An 18284-nucleotide genomic window follows, 5' to 3' on the forward strand; every position below is an offset into this window, starting at 1 on the left:
TTAGAGATTTCAATCCCCATTTTAGAGACTGCAATCCCCACATTTTAAATATCAATCCCCACATTTTAAAGATTTCAATCCACACATTTGAGAGATTCCAATCCCCATTTCAGAGGTTTCTCTCCCCCATTTCAGAGGTTTCTCTCCCCCATTTTAGGGCTCGTTTTCCCCGTTTCAGAGGTTCCAGTTTCACGGAGCCCGGCCCCGACCTCTCTCTCTGCAAAGGAAGAAGCGTCAAGTGAGCATCTCGCACGCAAACTCCTCTGGTTTTGTGTCTGGCCTTACCTTACAAAACAAGAACTGTTAGCTAAGCAAGCTCTTTATCGTGGCTTAACCCCCGAAAGGTGCGAAGCATAAGGAGGCTGCATGCCAAGGGTCACCCACATAGCGGCCGTGCCAGCGGCGTTGGGCTGCGGGAGCACGCGGGGCAGGGGCGGGTGGTGCACGGTAAAGGAGGGGCGGGAGGGTTTGTGCTGGAGAGAAGCCAGTTTTACAGGTTCTGCAGGAGAGCAGGCTCAGAGTTAGAAGCGAGTAAAGGAGGAGGGGGAGGCAAGGACACGTTAGGAGGGGGTGGAGGGGGGTGGAAGACAGATTGCACTGGAGCTCTGTTGAGGTGCTGAGCAGGTCTAGTCTCACTAGATGTTACTAAATTAGAGGAAGAGGGTGGGAAGGATGAGGATGAGGTGCTGGCAACAGCCTGCAGAGGGTTTAAGCTTAGCACGGTGCTGCTAGAGACAGCACTGCTGCTGAAACTGGCTCCAAACTGATGAGGAGAGGAGGCAGAAGGCACCGCATGGTTAAAAATACCTGCAAACAGGAGAGAAAAACTCAGCTTCAACAGATGGCCTTTGTACAGTCTCAAGTGACAAGAGAAACAAAACAAAAAAAAAGAAAATAAAAGAAAATAAACAAACAAACAAAAGCAAAATTATAATAAGTTACAGCCCCATACAAAAATGCGCAGCGTGAGAAGGCAGCAAGCAATGAGGAGATAATGGTGCAGGCCAGGAGGTACAAAAGGTTCCACTTACCTTTCCTACTGCCAACCTCTAAAGGCCACGAGGAAAAATGGTCAGACCCAAGAACTGTCACTTCTATACCACACAGGCAGAGTTTTGATGAGATTAGAAGTGATCTTTAGAGTTGCTTATCTGAAGAGTCAAAGTGCTGCTCTTCCCTCCCCACCCTCCTGCTCCCCCACTTATAGGGCAGCAGAGGGGAGGTGTAATTCCAGCAAATCTACGTGCTGAGAGATGTGAGAGTTAGGATTTCCCGACATGGTGCCTGAATGATCATGGACAGGTCAGAAAAACTGCCCTAGACACTTAGAAATGGCAGGTTCAGCCTATCTTCTGGTCCTGCCAGCTTGTCCCCGGTGTGGGCCACAGAAGCCAAGCCTGTGCAGAATCCCAGAAGTGCAAGGTGCATATGGCATTGCCCTTCCTGGCCAAGAAATGCTCTTCATGTCCATTCAAGGGCCAGAATGCTACAGAACTCCCAACACCAGCTCCTCTGATGTTCTGCTCCTCCTGGATCATGCTAAATCCATTCAAGGCCTAAACTCAACCTCTACTCAAGTTGACAAGTTAGAGATCCTTAACATGGTACCAGGACAAGTCAAATCTGTTACCTGCAGGCAGACCTAAGTTGGTTCCAACACAGCAACATCTGAACAAGCAAACATTATCAATCACAAAGTCTGGGTGTATTGTTTCATTAAGGTGGTACAACAAGCTCATCTAGCAGACAAAGCTCATGAGATTTCACTGTAGGGAACTGAAATCATCCTAGCAATTCCAAGAGAGAGAAAGAGAGAGAGAGAGGAGACTGGTTATGTGGGACAGATCTGCTTGGCATCCTGTAGAAATGAAAGGGTTTCACCCCTGGAGAGGCAGTGTCAGACTTTCCTTTAGGGCCTGTCTTATACCAGAGAAAGAGTTCTGCCTACCTCCAACTGTTCCACCTGTAACCCCAGGAGAGAAGTTCCCCATAGTGTGAGAATTAGTCAGTCTGGTTGCAGCTGATGACACGTGGACCAGACTGGCAGCAGCTGGCATTGAATTAAATAAGGACTGCAATACTGAGGAATTTGTCACCGAGTTGAGGTTTGCTTGCAAGGCCATGGGGCCGAGGGGGAACTGTGATCCAGTGGTCAGAGTGTTGAGGAAGGGATGGTGCGTCGGGACAGACGGCGCTGGGTTCCCTGCTGAGGAAACAGCAGTAGAAAGGCTTTTACCATTCAGAAGGCCACCAGACGAAACAGCAGCAGAAATGAAAAGGTTGTGGCCGTTTTTAAACTCCACGTCTCGGTCCCTTCCCTTGCCGACCTTCCCGTTGTGCTGCACTGAGTTTTTCTCCACAGCCCCCCCGGCCCGGGCGCTCAGCTCGCCCAGCTCCTTGCCCTTCACCCCCGGCCGGCTCAGCTCTTCTCCCTTGGTGCCCAGAGCTTCCAGCTGCCTCTTGTTCAGGAACAGGTTGGTGTCTGACACCCCCAGGTCCTTGCCTCGCTGCGAGGGGAAGCCCAGGGAGCAGTTGGAGCCATCCCCAGCTTTGTGAGGGAGAGCAGCGCCGTCCATGAAGCCGTGCAGGCCCAGCTCGGAGGACAGGCCCCCGTTGTAGCTGAAGCCATTGGGGGGGTTTGTGCCAGGGCTCAGCCCATCTGAGGGCACTGCCAGGCTCTTCCTGGGGTGTCCTGGCACCTTGGTGTCCATGGGCAGCCCGTCCTCGGAGGGAGGCCTGAAGGCAAACAGGGAGTTCTGGCTCAGAGCTGACACGGCCTGCAAGGGGCTGTCGGTGGTTTTGGTCAGGTTGATGTCAGATATCGGTGAAAAAGTCGATTTCCATTTGCTGCTGTTCATGTTCTCGTTGCTTTGTGCTTGTTTCCTCCCCGATATGCTGCCACCTGGTTGTGGGGGAAGGTTTAAAAATGTCAATAAACAGCATTCACTCAATCTGCCCCTTGAGAACGGGGTTTTATAGAATCACAGAGTCCTTTAAGATCATCAAGTCCAATCATCAACCAGCACCACCACCATGGTATCACTAAACCACGTCCCCAAGTGTCCCATCCATTGGTTTTCTGAACACTTCCAGGGATGGGGACTCCACCACTGCACTGGGTGACCCCTTCCAATGCCTGACTACCCTTTTAGTGGTGGTCAGGCACTGAAATTAGAAATAACAAGATATAAATAAATAACATATAATAATAAGAAATTCTCACAATATCCAATCTAAACCTCGCTTGGCACAGCTTGAGGCCATTTTCCCCTGTCCTGTCCCTTGTTCCCTGCGAGCAGAGCCTGATTCCCCCTGGCTGTCCCCTCCTGTCAGGCAGTTGTAGAGAGTGAGGACTCCCCAAGCCTCCTTTTCTCCAGGCTGAGCTCCCCCAGCTCCCTCAGGTACTCCTGGGGATCCAGACCTTTCTCTGAACAGCACCCACATTTTTTATCCTTCAAAACCCACCTTTTATCAGTCTGTAATTCTATTTCTGAACCAAAGGCAGAAATATTTGTGAAGTCACCTGAAAGCCCTTAAAATTCAGTTTAACACTCTGGAAAAGTCTGAGAACACTGATCTGGTTTTTCCCCCTATATTTGTACTACAAATCCTTCCTCAAACCCTGAGTCAGTGAAAAAACTGGTCAGATCTTTGCTGACCTGTGACTACAGAAAGAAGTGACCCAAAATCTGTAATTAGCAGCCACCTGGCTTAATGATGATTAAGAATGACACTTGGTCCAGCAGCAGAGAGAAACATCCCACTGACTGCCAGCTTCACCCATGCCCAGGCCCAGCCATGCCACGAACAATTCCCATTCCTCACACGTACCATTTTCAACAGTCTTCTGTGGAGATTTGCTTTCCAATGATATTGTTGCAATTTTCCTCTCAATTCTAGGGGGAAAATAGAGAGATTATTGCACCTATAGCACAAACCTTCTGTTGCACATTTCCCCTCACAAACTATACACTTCATGATCAGGTCTTATCAGATGAGAGAGTGTAAAAAACAACTCAGTCCCACAGTTTTGTGTCACTAAGGGAATTTATAAGCAATCAAAAACCCACCACAAGCTTTAGGCAGGAGCCATTATAGAATTACTGCTCTTTGACAGGATTAGTGCACGTTCAGAGAACTTTGTTGTTTTCTTTCAAAACAAGCAGAACCACATTTCTGTAGTGGCTATTTTTCTCAGAACCATAGGATGGTTTGGGTTGGGAGGGACCTTAAAGCTCATCTCACCCCAACCCTGCCATGGCAGGGACACCTCCCACTGTCCCAGGCTGCTCCAAGCCCTGTCCAGCCTGGCCTTGGGCACTGCCAGGGATCCAGGGGCAGCCCCAGCTGCTCTGGGCACCCTGTGCCAGGGCCCTCCCAGGCTCCAGCCATCCCTGGGCTGAGCCCCCTCCTGATTCTGGCTGAATTGAGAGGAGGAGAGGGGCAAACCAGGCAGGTTTGGGGGCTGCCAGCAGCACCTTCCTGGATTAGCAGAGCAAACAGAAACCTCACAGCTGCCAGGATGGGGAAATGAGCTGGGCAATGCTGGCCCCACTGGTCAAGGGGAATAAATCATCAGCTTTGGGGAATCAATTCCAGAATCCCAGAATACCCTGAATGGGAAGGGACCCTCAGGCATGATCAGCGCAGCCCCTGTCCCTGCACAGCCACCCCAACACCCCCACCCTGAGCAGCCCTGGGAGCTCCTGGAGCTCTGGCAGCCTTGGCACCATTCCCTGGGGAGCCTGGGCAGTGCCCAGCAGCCTCGGGGGGCAGAACCTTGCCCTGAGCTCCATGCCAAGGCCTGGCCCAGCTCCAGCCCTTGCTGGGCTCCTGTCCCTGTCCCAGAGCAGAGCTCAGCCCCTGCCCCTGTGCCTGCCCTGGGGAGGAGCTGCAGCCCCCGAGGAGCCTCCCCTCAGCCTCCTCCATTTCTCAGTCATTTCTCCAGCAGTTATCTCCAAGGCCAGACCCTGCCAGCTCTGCAAACACAGCAGCAGCACCAGCAGCTTCCCACATTCTACTGCCTGAATACCTCCCCTGTTCACAGCTTCAGCCACATAAGAGGTTTGGGATAATGGGATGGGCCTTTAAGCAAGGAGAACAAAGAGGCTTTAAACACACCCCTCCTGCTGAGAGCAGCGTTATCAGCCCTGAGAGAAACCCTATCCTGAAACTGTGCCTGTGCATTCACCTGCTGCTATTGTGCTCATCCTCAGAGCCCTGCTCGTCATCCGATGTCAGGGGGGAGTAATGGACACCGTTGCTCTGAACGAGGGGCTTCTCTTTTTTCAGCACTGGGGGCTGGTCATTGTCCTGGTAAGGAACAGGAGAGTTCTTCAGGGAGTTTTCAGGAGAGGAAATGGCTGTTATTTCTAAGGGCTGGTTAATGTTATTGACCTGGGTGAAAAGGAAAGAAAGCAGTTACACATGAGAGTATCCTTGGAAAGGCATCTTGTAAAGATTTTAATGCAGTTTAACTTGCTCTGGGACATCCAACAGCTGCTGATTTAGCACTGCTGCTGCTCTCTTCCACCTCCTGCATTAAAACCTGGGGTGAAAGCTTAAATAAACTTGGAAAAATAGCTAATTTTCATTCTTTGATTTCATGTTTGACATCAGAAATGATGACCTGGGATAAACCTATTCTTCTCAAACTACACTGCAGGATCACATGCACACAACTCTCTAGCTGGCTTCATTAGCAAGAATGCCATATGCTTCTGGCACTCCTCTGCTGTTTAGTCAATCTTAGCTTAAACTATTTTCAAAATATTGAATCTACAGCCTCAAAAATCAACTTCACTGCAGAAACAAGCTCTTTGTCATGAAGGAAGAGATTATTTTTAATTTTTAATGCTCTGACAGCAATGAGCTATTAGAAGACGTTCTGCTTATACACAAACTGTTCACCAACTTAGTGAAAACGAGAGGCAGGAATTGCTGCAAAGAGCCTCCATGGCAATTCCTGCTCCAGCCTGGAGCTTATCCCTTGTGGAGTCCTGTGATTCCTTCCTCCTCTGGGAAAACCCCAGAGCCTTGCCTTGAAAAGACTTACCATAGTCTTACCATAGAATTTACCCCACCTGGGTGGACAGAAAACACTTCCCCATGGAGTCTTGCCCAACACTGACCCATCCCAGCTCCTTCCCCCATATGTCCCAACTTCCCTTGCTTTCTCCATTCCCTGTTTCTTCCTTGGTTGTGGCATCCCTGGTGGCCAGCCCCATCTTCCCTGAAAGCCAAAGCCCTTTGCCCTGCCCTTTGTGCCACCTCTATGCCCTTCCCTACTTAACCTTGTGCACAGAACATGGTTTCTCTTTTGTCTCTGGTTCCCCTTCAGCGTGCTGAAATAAACCTTGCTGGAACTGACCACGTGTTATAGATACACATTATAATATTGGCTTTTCACTAATATTAAAATGGATTTTATATGTGTGATGTAAAAGTAACTTTGTTGTAAAGATATACTTTTTATTTCTGTTATTAATTAAGCTTAGAAGTGAAATGGCTGATTTAAGTGTGCTTGTGTTAAAATGCCTGCTTGGATGGGATAATCATAGGATGAGGACACCTGTACAGATCTGCCAACCATCAGCATCTGCTGTCTAAACAAAGTGTGGACCAAGGCCCAAAAACTGGAAGTGATAAAGAAAAGGAACCAAAACCACAGCCAAGAAACATGCAGGCTCTAAAAAGGCAGACCCAAGGAGGGGCCATGGAAAATAGTTCCTGGAATCTGTAAACTAGTTATGGATATGCATAAGGGTCTATGAATATGCAACAGGCTGGTGTAAGGAAAAGGGTATTTAAGGGGTATCCCCAAAGGCTGAGTGCCAAGATGCACCTGGCTGTAATAACCTTTGCTCTATGGTCCTTGTCTCCTATTGCCCTTGATTAAACTTCTCAAATTTACACAGGAGAGTGAAGGTGTTTTTCACAGGCTGAAAACCCTTCCTTTATTAAACTTCTCAAATCTTCAGGAGAGTGAAGGTGTTTTTCACACCACACAAAAGGCCCTTCTGCCTCTCTTTGCTGAGCTTGCCATGGTGAGTGTGGTGAGTGTGGACTTGCCTGCCTTGCCTGAATGTTCACCCAAGCAGCTTTTCCACAGGAGATGCTTACTGGGGAACTACAGGAATGTGCCCTCTGTTGACAGAGTGACAAAACTATTCTTTGTCCCCTTAAAAAAGAAATAAGCCCAGAAGTTTCTCTCCTCAATTAGGTGAAAAGACATCTCAGGGGGACTTCACCACAAACTTAAGGATAGCCAGTTGGACAGGAGCCAAAAAGTCCTGCCTGAGTAATTTACTAGAAAAAGAAGAGAACAAAGAAACCAATGGCTTTTGTGGGGTGTTTTACCAGGAGCAAGAACCTCTTGCACCTGGCTGGGTTTTTCTCTGTAAAGAGTTTTGTTATTTTGCCTTTTATTAAAACCTTTTTGCTTCCAACACTACCACAGAAGCCATCCTGCTGATTTTATGCCTTCTAAGCTAGCTGAGCTATCTTGGGTGTAAAATAGATCTCCAAGAGCAAGATGAGACCTGGCTCAAGGACACCCCTATTTCAGGGAACAGGTAACAGCCACCACTTTCTAAACACTTTTTGTTTCCAACACTACCCCAAATCCTGTTGATTTTATGCTTTCTAAGGTAGCTGAGCTCTCTTACGTGTGAAATAGATCTCCAGGAGCTTGTGAGACCCAGCTCGAGGAGATATTTCAGGGATATTCCATATTTCAGGGAACAGGTAACAGCCACCACTCTAAACATGTTTGTATCCAACACTACCACAGAAGCCATCCTGTTGATTTTATGCCTTCTAAGCTAGCTGAGCTATCTTGGGTGTAAAATAGATCTCCAAGAGTAAGATGAGACCTGGCTCAAGGACACCCCTATTTCAGGGAACAGGTAACAGCCACCACTCTAAACATGTTTGTATCCAACACTACCACAGAAGCCATCCTGTTGATTTTATGCCTTCTAAGCTAGCTGAGCTATCTTGGGTGTAAAATAGATCTCCAAGAGTAAGATGAGACCTGGCTCAAGGACACCCCTATTTCAGGGAACAGGTAACAGCCACCACTCTAAACATGTTTGTATCCAACACTACCACAGAAGCCATCCTGTTGATTTTATGCCTTCTAAGCTAGCTGAGCTATCTTGGGTGTAAAATAGATCTCCAAGAGTAAGATGAGACCTGGCTCAAGGACACCCCTATTTCAGGGAACAGGTAACAGCCACCACTCTAAACATGTTTGTATCCAACACTACCACAGAAGCCATCCTGTTGATTTTATGCCTTCTAAGCTAGCTGAGCTATCTTGGGTGTAAAATAGATCTCCAAGAGTAAGATGAGACCTGGCTCAAGGACACCCCTATTTCAGGGAACAGGTAACAGCCACCACTCTAAACATGTTTGTATCCAACACTACCACAGAAGCCATCCTGTTGATTTTATGCCTTCTAAGCTAGCTGAGCTATCTTGGGTGTAAAATAGATCTCCAAGAGTAAGATGAGACCTGGCTCAAGGACACCCCTATTTCAGGGAACAGGTAACAGCCACCACTCTAAACATGTTTGTATCCAACACTACCACAGAAGCCATCCTGTTGATTTTATGCCTTCTAAGCTAGCTGAGCTATCTTGGGTGTAAAATAGATCTCCAAGAGTAAGATGAGACCTGGCTCAAGGACACCCCTATTTCAGGGAACAGGTAACAGCCACCACTCTAAACATGTTTGTATCCAACACTACCACAGAAGCCATCCTGTTGATTTTATGCCTTCTAAGCTAGCTGAGCTATCTTGGGTGTAAAATAGATCTCCAAGAGTAAGATGAGACCTGGCTCAAGGACACCCCTATTTCAGGGAACAGGTAACAGCCACCACTCTAAACATGTTTGTATCCAACACTACCACAGAAGCCATCCTGTTGATTTTATGCCTTCTAAGCTAGCTGAGCTATCTTGGGTGTAAAATAGATCTCCAAGAGTAAGATGAGACCTGGCTCAAGGACACCCCTATTTCAGGGAACAGGTAACAGCCACCACTCTAAACATGTTTGTATCCAACACTACCACAGAAGCCATCCTGTTGATTTTATGCCTTCTAAGCTAGCTGAGCTATCTTGGGTGTAAAATAGATCTCCAAGAGTAAGATGAGACCTGGCTCAAGGACACCCCTATTTCAGGGAACAGGTAACAGCCACCACTCTAAACATGTTTGTATCCAACACTACCACAGAAGCCATCCTGTTGATTTTATGCCTTCTAAGCTAGCTGAGCTATCTTGGGTGTAAAATAGATCTCCAAGAGTAAGATGAGACCTGGCTCAAGGACACCCCTATTTCAGGGAACAGGTAACAGCCACCACTCTAAACATGTTTGTATCCAACACTACCACAGAAGCCATCCTGTTGATTTTATGCCTTCTAAGCTAGCTGAGCTATCTTGGGTGTAAAATAGATCTCCAAGAGTAAGATGAGACCTGGCTCAAGGACACCCCTATTTCAGGGAACAGGTAACAGCCACCACTCTAAACATGTTTGTATCCAACACTACCACAGAAGCCATCCTGTTGATTTTATGCCTTCTAAGCTAGCTGAGCTATCTTGGGTGTAAAATAGATCTCCAAGAGTAAGATGAGACCTGGCTCAAGGACACCCCTATTTCAGGGAACAGGTAACAGCCACCACTCTAAACATGTTTGTATCCAACACTACCACAGAAGCCATCCTGTTGATTTTATGCCTTCTAAGCTAGCTGAGCTATCTTGGGTGTAAAATAGATCTCCAAGAGTAAGATGAGACCTGGCTCAAGGACACCCCTATTTCAGGGAACAGGTAACAGCCACCACTCTAAACATGTTTGTATCCAACACTACCACAGAAGCCATCCTGTTGATTTTATGCCTTCTAAGCTAGCTGAGCTATCTTGGGTGTAAAATAGATCTCCAAGAGTAAGATGAGACCTGGCTCAAGGACACCCCTATTTCAGGGAACAGGTAACAGCCACCACTCTAAACATGTTTGTATCCAACACTACCACAGAAGCCATCCTGTTGATTTTATGCCTTCTAAGCTAGCTGAGCTATCTTGGGTGTAAAATAGATCTCCAAGAGTAAGATGAGACCTGGCTCAAGGACACCCCTATTTCAGGGAACAGGTAACAGCCACCACTCTAAACATGTTTGTATCCAACACTACCACAGAAGCCATCCTGTTGATTTTATGCCTTCTAAGCTAGCTGAGCTATCTTGGGTGTAAAATAGATCTCCAAGAGTAAGATGAGACCTGGCTCAAGGACACCCCTATTTCAGGGAACAGGTAACAGCCACCACTCTAAACATGTTTGTATCCAACACTACCACAGAAGCCATCCTGTTGATTTTATGCCTTCTAAGCTAGCTGAGCTATCTTGGGTGTAAAATAGATCTCCAAGAGTAAGATGAGACCTGGCTCAAGGACACCCCTATTTCAGGGAACAGGTAACAGCCACCACTCTAAACATGTTTGTATCCAACACTACCACAGAAGCCATCCTGTTGATTTTATGCCTTCTAAGCTAGCTGAGCTATCTTGGGTGTAAAATAGATCTCCAAGAGTAAGATGAGACCTGGCTCAAGGACACCCCTATTTCAGGGAACAGGTAACAGCCACCACTCTAAACATGTTTGTATCCAACACTACCACAGAAGCCATCCTGTTGATTTTATGCCTTCTAAGCTAGCTGAGCTATCTTGGGTGTAAAATAGATCTCCAAGAGTAAGATGAGACCTGGCTCAAGGACACCCCTATTTCAGGGAACAGGTAACAGCCACCACTCTAAACATGTTTGTATCCAACACTACCACAGAAGCCATCCTGTTGATTTTATGCCTTCTAAGCTAGCTGAGCTATCTTGGGTGTAAAATAGATCTCCAAGAGTAAGATGAGACCTGGCTCAAGGACACCCCTATTTCAGGGAACAGGTAACAGCCACCACTCTAAACATGTTTGTATCCAACACTACCACAGAAGGGGGACTTCACCACAAACTTAAGGATAGCCAGTTGGACAGGAGCCAAAAAGTCCTGCCTGAGTAATTTACTAGAAAAAGAAGAGAACAAAGAAACCAATGGCTTTTGTGGGGTGTTTTACCAGGAGCAAGAACCTCTTGCACCTGGCTGGGTTTTTCTCTGTAAAGAGTTTTGTTATTTTGCCTTTTATTAAAACCTTTTTGCTTCCAACACTACCACAGAAGCCATCCTGTTGATTTTATGCTTTCTAAGGTAGCTGAGCTCTCTTACGTGTGAAATAGATCTCCAGGAGCTTGTGAGACCCAGCTCGAGGAGATATTTCAGGGATATTCCATATTTCAGGGAACAGGTAACAGCCACCACTCTAAACATGTTTGTATCCAACACTACCACAGAAGCCATCCTGTTGATTTTATGCTTTCTAAGGTAGCTGAGCTCTCTTACGTGTGAAATAGATCTCCAGGAGCTTGTGAGACCCAGCTCGAGGAGATATTTCAGGGATATTCCATATTTCAGGGAACAGGTAACAGCCACCACTCTAAACATGTTTGTATCCAACACTACCACAGAAGCCATCCTGTTGATTTTATGCCTTCTAAGCTAGCTGAGCTACCTTAGAAATAAATCTCCTAGAGCTTATGAGACTAGAGGAGACCCCTATTTCTGGGAACAGGTAACAGCCACCACCCTCTAAACACTTTTTGTTTCCAACACTACCCCAAATCCTGCTGATTTTATACCTTCTAAGGTAGCTGAGCTATTTTTCAGGGATATCCCATGTTTCAAGGAACAGGTAACAGCCACCACCCAGGCTGCACTCCTCGCTCCCAGAGCTGTCCCAAAGCCCAGCTGGGGCCCTTACCATGGAGTTGATGTTGAGGGGTGACCCCGAGGGCTGTGTGAAGAGCCCGGCCAGCGAGGGCAGGGCTTTGCGTTTCGGGGAGACGGCGCCGTTGCCGCTGGCACTGCCCGGGTTCGATCTCTTCCGCCGGCCCCGCTTCTTCCCGTCCTGCCCGTGGGCCTGGCAGCTGCCTGCCACGGGGCTGTGCTTGCTGCAAGGGGATTGTTTTACATGTCCTGTATTAGGAGAGATTGTAAAGATGATTCTCCTCTTGGCCTCGTTCTCGGGATCTGAAAAGGCTGCATCACACTGCGGGTCCCCCTTTGTTGCTTCGGCAAAGATCTTCTGAGCCTCTGCACTCTGCAGTCCCCCTGCCAGGCTCTGGGCCGGGCCACCTAAGCGGGGGCTCGAGTGCTGCTGAGCAGGGGAGTTCTGCCCAGAGTTCCTCATCATTAGCAAAGGATGTTGTGGAGTGGAACTCCGAGACCCTACAGAGTTAAAGAGACTCCCAGAGTCGTCCAGAGCTGCCTGATCAACACTATGGTTAAGATGGGCTGGGCTGTTTGTAAGATTTCCATTGACTGCCACGGAGCCAGAAGAGTAAGAAAAACCTGTTGAGAGGGAAAGTATAGATCATTGCTGGGGCTGAGCGAGAGAGAGGTCACTGAGAACAGGGCTGGGAGGGCCAGGAGGGATTCCAGCTCTGCCTGGAGGACAGCCAGTGGCCCTGGATTCCATAGGAAACACAGGGCTGCTTTTCCATGTGGCTCTCTGGGTGCCAAGGTGCCAGTTGGGGGTTAGGGACTTCCACTGCTCTCTTGCCAGTTCAGGAAAAGTCACCTGGTACATGGAGGTACCCACAGAACACGTGCTCCTCCCAGGTTTACATGGAATTCAAGCTAGAGCTTTGTTTGAACTATTACCCCTCCTTAAATCAGGGCTCCTCTACTCTCAACTCCTTCCTTTCATCAAGGAAATGGGATGGCCAGACTCAGTCCTTCCCTTCTCCAAAAAGAGAAGGACTTTGCCATCCACACAGCCCACCTCCTCCAAATTCAGCAAAAGGCTGAGACGCAGGGAGTGACAGGGGACCTTCAAAGACATAGTGGCAGAAAAATTCCACAAGGAAGGAATCTTGTGACAGGAATTCAGAATTTATCACAGGGTATCATAAATGGGTTTAGGGCTCTAGGATGGCCTGGGCTCTCTAAATGAAAAGGGCAGAAGGGAACAACATGGTAATGGTTTAAAACAAGGGTTTTTTTTAAATACTTCATTTGCTTTATAGATAAATGCAGCCAAGCCCTTTGCAAAACAGATACTGAAACAACCCAAGCCCCTCGGGGTGGTAAACACTGAGAACAAAAGCACTCTCTGGTGAGGGATCAGCTGTAGAACCTACTTTTCCTGGCCCACAACATTCCCAGGGTAGCTAAAGACCATGATTTCCAAGGATCAGTGAGTCAGAAGCAATATCTGCACCTAAAGGGATCCCCATCCTCTCCCATTTGAGCTTTTCCCACCCAGGTTGTTGTGCCTTTACAGCTGCTCACGAGGCACCTCCATAACCTGCCCCCAAAAATTCACTCTGCTATTTAAAGACCTTGTAAAATAAAACTTTTAGAGCCAGATCACCAGCTCAGGACACAGCTGTGTCACCAGCTGCAGACACTCTGCAGGTTTGCCACACTGTAAATCAGTGGGAATCTCTGGATCCTCACAGAATTCACAGAAACAATTGTTTATTTACAAGTAAAGGCACATCAATCCAACCCTTTATGCCAGATGCACATCAGAGCATCCTCCATGAGTTTCTGGTCCCACCCACAGTTATCCAGCACTCCAGAGCCCACAGCACCTGGCAAGAAGTGCTTGGAAAACTCAGCTGGGTGCATTTGGGTGCTGCCCCAAGACAGGAGCAGCTGAGCACAGGTGAGGCTGTTACCTGAGGTAGCCAAAGCCAGAGGCTTGTTTCCAGCAGCATTGCTTATGCCATTATGAGAACTAGCACCAATCTGCTTTTCAAGTGTTGATGAGTCTCTGCTCTGGTGAACTGGGCTGGGTGTGCTTCTCTGGGGAGAGAAAAAGGCATTTCAGGAAACAGCATCAGAAATCTCCAGCTTCAACCAAATTTCCATGCATTACATGTTTTACATGTCCCTGGGAAGTGGCTCTGCTTCCTGTGTGCCCCAGATTCAGCTTGTTTTGAGAAAAGCATGGATCAGCAGGTTATAGCCCCAAATTAGTGATTAATTAAACTGCAGTAGTATCTCATACACAGCAGGCACCATGCAGAGAGGGAGGCTCCTTATTACAGGATATTGAGACTCAGGACAGCTCTGCCAGGAGCAGGAAAGGCTCACCCCACTGCTGGTTGTATCATGTCCCCAGCCTGTGCTCACAAAGCTCCCAAAACAACCCCAAAGGGAATATGAAGTGCATCAGTCCATGTTCTCTGGGACATTCTCTGAGGAAACACCTGTGAAATGGCAGCCTGAACAAACAGAGAAGTGCCACCCAGGGCTGGCACTGCCCTAAGGACACCCAGAGCTGAGCACACTCTGGTTCTGCTAAAGCCAGAAGTCTTCAGCTGGAGAAATGCAATGGGTTCAATTCTGTGAATCAACTCCAGCTTTCCCAAAATGGGAGTGAAAGACAAGCCATGGATGGATTCTAACTCAGAGCTCTCAGCAAAAGCAGCAAAAGCTTCTGAGCTCTCTGCTGCAGCAATTCTGTGACAAATGGTGTGAGAAACCGGACCAGGCCTTTTTGAACTCCTCCTCCACTCAGAGAGGCATGGACTTGTCACATCTCCAAAAGAGATGGCCCCAGAGGCTTTTGCTACAGAGCAGCCACTCACATGTGAGGTATCCCAGCCCCAAGGGGCTGCTCAAGCTCACCCTGCACACGTGTGAGGAGAACAGGCAGCTTTGAGGCGACCGACAGAATTCTCCCCCAGGTTCCTACAGAAAGCAGGGCTAAGAACTAATTGACACATGCAATTCTCTGCTTCCACTGCCACAAACTCTCAGGCTTTTCACCCAGACACACATCCCAGACCAGGCTCTCCTGAGGCACTCACTTTACTCTCCTTCCTGCCTGAACCTCCCTCCACCCCACAGAGAAAGGAGAGGAAAAATCTACAGGATCCAAGAGGATGCATCCCCCAGCAGCCACCCCGAGGAGGATCCTGGGGCACAGCACCCCATTCCTGCCCCCTGGGATTTTATTTAGGGACGGAAAGTGTTGACAATCCCTTACTCACCACCTTCTCAACACGGCTAGGTAGGACTACGCTGGCCAGAGGGATACTAACAGGGAGTTTATTGGGCTGCACTGTGCTCAGAGGAATACTGATAGGGAGGCTGGTGATAGTTTCTCCATTACTCACAGAGCTTCTCTCTCTCAAAACCTGTAAAATCAAAAGAGAAAGCAAAGTTCTTACGCAGGATATTGAAAAGGTTTTTAAGGTCATGATAACCTGCTTGTTTCTTTGTGTGTGTCATTGCCCCCACTCCTTTTTTGTTAAAGATTTTTTTAAGGAATGGCTACATCAGACAGGGAGCAGCATGGCTAGCAGCACGAGGCTCCTGGGACAGCAACATCCCACAGCACAGAAATTTACCTATTTTAATGGGTAAATTAAGGCCACTGCTGGCCCCCAGCATCAGGAAAAGGAAGCCTTAGGCAAGCTCATTTCCCTGTGTTTTGGTTAGAGCTCTGTGAAAAGCACTCAGATGTGAGATTTTGTATCTTGAGGCCCTCTGTAGCAGCCAGATGCATTTCCATGGCAACCTGCTACTGCCGGGCACCTGCTGCTCTGTGAGCCCCAATATGCTCCATGGCTGCACCAATTACATGGGCCATATTTTTTACTCTTTATTTTCATAACTATGAAAGAGCCTCCTTTCCCAGTTCAAGCAAACATGTGCCAGATCAAACAGCATTCCCACTGCATTACTGGTGCTCAGAAAAGAGCACATCTTCCTCTCTCTCTGACCAGCTCTGATTTATTGCATCACACCCACTGTATTTTGTATCATTTCCCATACCAAGCTGGCCACAGAAAGCAGCATTCCTGCATTTTCCAGGCTGGCCATTCCTGCATTTTTCAGCTTGGCCAACCCTGCATTTTCCAGTGTGGCCATTCCTGCATTTTCCAGGCCATTCCTGCATTTTCCAGCCTGCCTTTTGCTGCCCCAGGGTCAGCCCTGAGCAGCAGCAGATCCTTTACCTTCTCTCCTGCACTGGGTAAGGCCGCGGGGGAGGAGGGCCGAGTTTCCTGAGGACTCAGCTTTATGCCATTGGCAATTCCAGGGCTTGGATATGTAAGGCCATTCTCTTTGACATGCTCAGCTCTGGAAGAGAGATGTACAATTGTCAGGATGCAAAAGCCAGTGACAAGGAATTCCTGTACCACACTGTCCCACCTTATTTACCCCATTAGCTCTCATCATTTGTTTTCATGAAACAAATTTTTTTAAAACAGATAAACCTCCAATTTAAAAAATATCTTTTCCCAATCTAAATTACCAGTGCTATTAACACTACCTGTTGCAGTAAGGTGGAAAAATTATAAAAAAGGCCTGCTCTGCTGGAATCAGTGGCAAAGCTGGCACTTTGCAAGTTCTCATGTGAAAGCAATCCTGGTGTGAGCAGTTTGTTAGCAAAACAATCTATTCCTGGGTGACAAACAACCAGCACCTTTATAAACTGTTTTTAGATAGAAAAATGAAAACTGTCTCTCACAAACAACTTTCCATGCACGTACACACCAGGGGTTTAAATGCCCAATTAATACAGGGTAACAACTTGTTACTAACTAATAATAATTGGCATGAAAACCACTGACCAATTGGAGTAACACACGAGGTCTGTACAAAAATGTATAAAACTGTATAAAAACGAATTATGTGAATAAATAAGTGTAAGAGCCTAAATGAGAGATGCAGGACTCCAGGCAGCTCTCCAAAATGCAGTTTGTTACATCTAAGACATCCCAGCAGTCCAGGGTGGTGGGTGACAGAGCTGTGCCCACAGCTGTGAGCTCCAGCTGCAGGCAGGCCTGGAGACCCTTTGGTTTTGGTTACATTGCATTAGATACTTTTCTTTCCTGAGCATCTTAATACAGCAGAACCAATCTCTACCTTAACTATTATCTATAGCCTATCATAACTACTATAATTACCATATTCATGTTACTATTCTCCAATCACTAAAAGTTAGTACATTATAGTTTAAGCTAGAAGTTGTTATTCAGTTTTCTTGCATGGGAAAATTCTGAGATCTTTTTTCTACTTGCAACATTTGCTGACTTGTTTGCCTGTGCTATCTTTCTGCTTGGTAAAAACATCTTGTTTGAGGTGGGTCTATCCTTTGCTCTAAGTCATAAAAACCCCTTCTAACTAACACACCCTTTGCCTCCTTGGTTATCCAGTAAGACTGGCTCAGCAATTCTTTTCTTCTATATCAAAACTTGCTTCCATCTCTATTCCTTCATCAGACTCCACATTTAAAAATCTTTCTGCTAAGCATACATATCTGTGAGACTTTCTTGTCAAACTTTCAACAAATAAGGGGCTTTCTCCACCATGAAGAACATGGAGTCCATGTGATTTATTCTGCTATCACCCCTCTCACCTCTGGATCTCATTAGCTGTGGCTTTTCCATTGACTCCGTGGTCCTGATTCAAGTGTCTGCGCAGGGCAATTTTAGCAGGGGAGAACCTGGTGTAATCAGGGAGGGCCAGGCTGGTCACCTTGTCTGCCTTCTGCCTGCTGCTGTGGTTGGGGGTGCAGGGCACAATGTCTTGGTCCAGGTGGGAGTTGGGGTACTGGGGGGTGTTCTGCTTGGACGAGGGCCGGCTGAAGGCGTGCTGCAGCTCGTAGGGGGTGGCGTGGCCGTTCATGGACAGCTCAGGGCTCATGCCATTGATGTGGGGCATGGGGAACTTGGAGCACTCCAGTTCCAGCTGGAACCTGCCCTGCTCAGCCTCAGGGTCACGGCTCAGGTGGCTTTTGCTGTGCAGCTGCACTGGCAGGGGCTCCTCTGAAGGGGTGTAGGACTTGAGCTGCAGCAGCTCCTGCTGCCGCTGACTCTTCTCGAGTTCCACGATGCTGATCTTTAAATGAAGAGGAAAACAAACATTAAACACTACACTTAATATTTCTATTATTAAGTGTATAAAGTCTATTATTCTATCAAAACTCCACATTATGGAGTTTTGCTTCCAAATTCTTCTAAGTAAAAGTGTCTCAGCTTCTGGGAACAATGCAGAACAAGGGACCCCAAAATTTGAGAGAAAATTTCTGCTCTGAGCTTAAGACCAAAAGGCCCAAGTGAAGGGAGTAGTTCAGAGACCCTGAGAAAGAATATTTCAGATCTTAAAACCAAAAGGAAAATATCTCAAACTTACAGAAAGAGGGTGG

At 47.4% G+C, this 18284-nt stretch overlaps 1 protein-coding gene across 1 annotated transcript in view; it reads right to left on the bottom strand.

The window, feature by feature from the left end:
- The window catches only part of DOT1L (DOT1 like histone lysine methyltransferase), a 73346-nt gene that overhangs the window by 6908 nt on the left and 48154 nt on the right, over positions 1-18284 (bottom strand). The window contains 10 exon segments of the mRNA XM_031062223.1: positions 286-493; positions 496-807; positions 1949-2902; positions 3832-3896; positions 5192-5397; positions 11877-12466; positions 13801-13927; positions 15121-15267; positions 16090-16213; positions 17496-17977. Coding sequence (XP_030918083.1) covers positions 321-493; positions 496-807; positions 1949-2902; positions 3832-3896; positions 5192-5397; positions 11877-12466; positions 13801-13927; positions 15121-15267; positions 16090-16213; positions 17496-17977 — 3180 coding nt within the window. The 3' untranslated portion in view covers positions 286-320.

This window comes from Geospiza fortis, unplaced genomic scaffold (genome assembly GCF_000277835.1).
Source record: "Geospiza fortis unplaced genomic scaffold, GeoFor_1.0 scaffold254, whole genome shotgun sequence".
In the NCBI taxonomy this organism is placed as follows: Eukaryota; Metazoa; Chordata; class Aves; order Passeriformes; family Thraupidae; genus Geospiza; species Geospiza fortis.